The sequence below is a fragment of the Etheostoma spectabile genome, chromosome 9 (assembly GCF_008692095.1).
Source record: "Etheostoma spectabile isolate EspeVRDwgs_2016 chromosome 9, UIUC_Espe_1.0, whole genome shotgun sequence".
NCBI classification, from domain to species: Eukaryota; Metazoa; Chordata; class Actinopteri; order Perciformes; family Percidae; genus Etheostoma; species Etheostoma spectabile.
The window spans coordinates 28,106,148-28,109,377 of record NC_045741.1 but is presented as its reverse complement, the minus strand read 5'-3'; the positions used below and the strand labels follow the sequence as shown (position 1 = coordinate 28,109,377).

At 38.4% G+C, this 3,230-nt stretch overlaps 1 protein-coding gene across 1 annotated transcript in view; it reads left to right on the top strand.

Moving 5' to 3' along the window:
• The window catches only part of sgcb (sarcoglycan, beta (dystrophin-associated glycoprotein)), a 4,246-nt gene extending 2,657 nt beyond the window's left edge, over positions 1–1,589 (top strand). The window contains exons 5-6 of the mRNA XM_032526046.1: positions 298–429; positions 576–1,589. Coding sequence (XP_032381937.1) covers positions 298–429; positions 576–776 — 333 coding nt within the window. The 3' untranslated portion in view covers positions 777–1,589. The remainder of the gene's footprint in view (positions 1–297; positions 430–575) is intronic.
• Positions 1,590–3,230: the final 1,641 nt, after the last annotated feature.

Genomic DNA, 3,230 nt, shown 5'->3' with positions numbered 1-3,230 from the left:
TTCCTCTTTCTCAAATAGCTGTCTTCTTCATTAAAGGTGGAAATGCCCATTTATACAGTTTCCTGTACAGTATATGCATCTCTGTTAAAGATAATTCTCGCTACGTTTCGTGTTGCTACTGCTAGTCATGCTAATTAGGCCTACGGTGTTAGCTTCCACCTGGGCAGAGCCTGTGTTTAATGTTACAGCATTAAATGTGCCCTTCTTGCTCATCATTTCCCATTTGTAAGCTTGTTGTATTGTTGCATTCACATTTAATTTGTCAGCGTTTACAAATCGCTTGTCTCTTGATTTTAGATCACCAGTAGTGCATCATCTGACCTGAACATTAAGGGGGACAGCAAGGCCATCATTCGTGGTAACGAGGGCGTCAACATCATGGGCCGGACTGTAGAGTTCAAAATGGGTGGAGGCATCGAACTCAGGGCTGTAAGTATGGAGTACAGCAACATGTCCTGTTGAAAGAGTCCTTTAAAATTAAGGTTGCTCTAAACTCTTGCATGAAAACAGTTTAAAGCGGATGTAGATGAATTTGTGAGGATGTACGGTAATTTTGGAGTTTTTTTTCTTTGCAGGAGAACAGCATTGTCCTCAACGGATCAGTCATGTTCAATGCTACGCGCATCCCTAATTCCGCAGGGGATGTGTATTTCGATGAAGGCATGGAGAGGTATAAGCTCTGCATGTGTGCAGATGGGACTCTGTTCCGTGTGCAGGTGAAATATCACAACATGGGCTGCCAGACTTCAGACAACCCATGTGGAAAAGCTCACTAGGAGACTTTTCCACAGAGTTTGCTTTTCCATCTCACTACAGTCTGTCGCCACTGTCAAATTACAAATTTGCATATATAGAAATTTCTATAAGACATAAATCATGACTTGCACATAATACCTCTCTCAATACCTACACCCAACAAATTCTGTATTCCTCGTTTTGGTTGCTAAACAGGAATTGTGTTACAGATCATTGCCACTTGGCCAAAGATATGAACATACTTGTAAATTCTGAATTATTTTATTGTTCTGCAGGTGTGCCAACTTCACCTATGAATGTGTAATGCCTTTTCAGTACATACCACTCCCGGATTTAAAATCCTAGTGTGGTTTACACTGCCCATCAATAGGAATTAGAAGCTATAATATTTACTGTTTGCCTTACCGTCCAGTATAACTAATATACAACCCTTGTAGACGGGTTGCATAAGATTTTATTTGCTCATGTGTTTGTTTCTGGCAGCTTTGTTTGATACTTTCTTTGTTATATTCACCATTGACAAGTTGAGACACCACATCATTATGATTTACATTTGGGATGAACTGAAAAACATGCGATATGTTTAAAGCCATCAAGTAATGCTTAGGTAGAGTATGTCTCTCTATTTTGGATTGTCTATATGCACGTGCCAATGGGTTTACAAGAGAATATAATATATGTAACACTAATTTTGTTGCAGATCCTTTTTTACAGCAAAAATAATACAATATTGAAAATCAGAAGGTGAAGTTATGCTTCAGATGAATGCAGTTTGAAGCCTATATTAAGTGTTTTGAATTTTGTGCAATATAATATAACATATTTGACTTTCATTTGGCTTTGGATTGTTTTGTCTGTTTATAACAGGGCTGAAGTTTGAAATGTCAGAAAGGATTTGTTTCTCAGATCATTAAAGACGTGATGTTTGTTGTGAGAGAACAAAGTGTTTTTTATTTATGAATTATTTCCTTTAATTTCCCCCCCTAACATTTCAATGCCACGTTTGTTTCAATAAAGAAACCTGTTGCTATGTGAAACTTCTTATCATTGGTTTTGAGGAAATGCCTCTGATCTTTACATGGTCATTTAAAACCATAAAAGATCATATTGTTTCATTACCTAATGGAATGTGCAGCCGTGGCATGGCTCTCCTCGTCATAAATGTTCAGGATCATAGTAATCGATCATACATAAAGAGGAAAACAATCACAGTGAGACATTAATTAACCAGACACGTAAATGATTGAATGAATCACAGAATGGCATCTCTAGGGTGGGTGCACGTTAAGCTCAACGCTGCAAAAATACTCTTCAGACTTTGATCAGAACGGCCGGAGACTGTCAAAGTTAATACGCTGGGTGTGAAAAGACGGTCACCAGTTTTCCTGTCTACTTGGCAAAGAGTGTACACAAAGGTGAGTTTGATTTTTATTTTTACCTAATTTGCTGTTTGTATTATTGTACATCAAGGTCCTCTTTTCATTGAATATGTTACTGTGATGAGTAATATAAGTTGTCTCCTAGCACTAAATGTAGGGATTTTTAGTATATGATAATACAAAAACTGTCTGTCTTTCATGCAACACATCCTATTAGTACAATTCTCTTATGTTTACTTTTTAAGTGAATTTCGGAACTGTCATCCATTATGATCTATCTGAACTCTCAGGACAGGAATGTATAATGATAATGACTGTTATATATAACAAAAAGGTAATTATAACAAGTTAGTATGTTAGTGTTTCACAACCTGTGCACAAAATACAACCCATAAATAATAGAACCCATAATTGTTAAGTGACATTTTGCAAATTAATAAAATCAAGAAATAAGTCCAAAGGAAGACCTTGAACAGTAAAGAGTAAAATGGAAGATGTTTAGATTCAGGTAGAAATGTATATAGTTTTCAACATGGCGATGACTAAACTTACACAGAAATTCCCAGGTATATTCAGAATACATATCCGAATGTCCATGAGTATCCCAACAGAGGTGCAGAGGTGACCTCTTAATTTAAGTGAATATGTTACTGTGATGGGTGATATATGTTTTGCATTTGGTCTTATAGCATTGGATTTATTGATTTTTATTATTTGAGCAAATCTCTGAATTGTCATTCATCATCTATTTGTACTCTCTGGACAGGTTGTGATGGCAGTGGCACAGGGGCCGTCCCTGGCTGCCGTGCTGCTCCTCGTCTCTGGCCTCCATTGCTCCGCTCTCCGTCCTCCCTGTCCAGAGTCCTGCAGCTGTCACAAAGCTCCCCTGTTGAACTGTTCCTCCTCCGGCCTTTCCTTGGTGCCACAACACATCCAAGACTCTGTCACTGAGCTAGACTTGTCCCATAACCTCCTTGACACTGTAACGCTCGACCGGCCACATTTTAACCTCAGGAGTGTATTGCTGGGGAACAACAGTATCACACACTTGTCCCTCTGCATTGAGAGAGACCCTGGAAGCCGTTATGTCAGAGG